General features: G+C 38.2%; 1 protein-coding gene across 1 annotated transcript; it reads right to left on the reverse strand.

The window, feature by feature from the left end:
- Nucleotides 1-201: 201 nt before the first annotated feature.
- LOC119076156 lies at nt 202-984 on the reverse strand. The gene is made up of 3 exons (XM_037182841.1): nt 643-984; nt 444-576; nt 202-370 (listed from the first exon to the last, which is right to left on the reverse strand). The coding sequence occupies exons 1-3, from the start codon at nt 938-940 to the stop codon at nt 277-279; spliced, it is 525 nt and encodes a 174-aa protein (XP_037038736.1). The 5' UTR covers nt 941-984; the 3' UTR covers nt 202-276.
- Nucleotides 985-1,451: the final 467 nt, after the last annotated feature.

Genomic DNA, 1,451 nt, shown 5'->3' on the forward strand with positions numbered 1-1,451 from the left:
GTTTCATCTGTTAACGGCAGAATCTCGAAACTTTACAATCAAACCTTTTCCCGAAAAGTGATTTTTTTTGAATTGTCAAGACTGTCAAACGGAGAGCTAAACGGAATAGGTGCGCAGAGACCTTTCGATTGTTAATTTGACTGAAAACAAGTAAGAGCAAAGTGTTGTCCATACCCCTATCGTCTCAAAAATAGTAAAAGCCTCCATTTCCAATCGCCCTCCTTTTATTTTCACGCCATTTAGCATATTCAAAAACCAAAAACGAAGCACCGGAAATTAGCAAATAATTTCGGGACAACAAGCTGGATATTCCAAATCCGGTTTCTTGACAACATATTTGCAATTGGATTGGTTACTGATCGCGGGACATCTAGAAATTAAAAACAGAAAATTGTCCAAACTGACCAAAAACCACAAACGTTCAGTCCATGGACCTTCTGTACCTTCTGTACACTAAAATCAAAAGATTCCCATCATACGTGCATAACATTTTACGGCAACCCGTCTTTGGAGTGAATGTCTCGCCAGGTTTGTAGATCATTTGGGTCTCTTCGATCCAACATTTACCGGGATGGTCTATGTACACAAATTTTGTTTTTTTTTTCATTCAATTCTCAAAAAATCATATTACCGCACACTCACCTGGATGAATTTTCGCTACACTGTCCGCCACGTACAGATCCAGTCCCAACACAACATTTAAAAGCAAGATACCACAAAATCCGAACACTATCATTCTGATATGACTTGTTCGATCTTCACTATTGTTGCAATATTTATTCAAAGAGTTGGCAAGTAATGACGACCATACGCAAAAGCAGGATCCATTTATATTCCATACAAATAAGAAAAATAAAATGTTGATTAACAGTTCACAGCAACAGGTCGTCGATGGTGATAATCCAGTAGATTTCACAAAAACATTCTCTGGTTCCTTCATGAATGCTGCGGGAATAGTTACTTTCCTAACGAATGCTACAACTTTTTTTTAGCGAATGAGAGGTTTCCAGCACGAGCCGGGGACGAGTTCTGGAATCAAATTCGCTAAAAAAAGCCTTTTAGTCAGGAACAACGTTTTTCCTAAACTATGTCGGTGACAAAGTCGCGATATTTCTACACTAGTTAGTAAAACAACCTGGTGCACCAAACAACTGAAATACGACGAGAATGAAATTTCATTATATTTTCCCGCTCGAGTTGTGGTAGCCTACTTGATGATTGGATTGTTCGTCGAAGTGATTTATTGATTTATTTGGATGGTTGTCCTGTGCACAAAAAGTTGTTTGTACCTCGACAGGAAAGTGATTTTTTCAGCGCACACGTACCTTTCCTAGACTTAGGACTGGTTCTGAAAAAATCGACTTTTCCTGCCTTGGTGTAAAAAATACTAAAATACTATTGATTGTCATAAAGAAGACAACGAATTGTCTCAATAAGCAGACGGACTCGAT

Source organism: Bradysia coprophila, unplaced genomic scaffold, assembly GCF_014529535.1.
Source record: "Bradysia coprophila strain Holo2 unplaced genomic scaffold, BU_Bcop_v1 contig_232, whole genome shotgun sequence".
Classification (NCBI taxonomy): Eukaryota; Metazoa; Arthropoda; class Insecta; order Diptera; family Sciaridae; genus Bradysia; species Bradysia coprophila.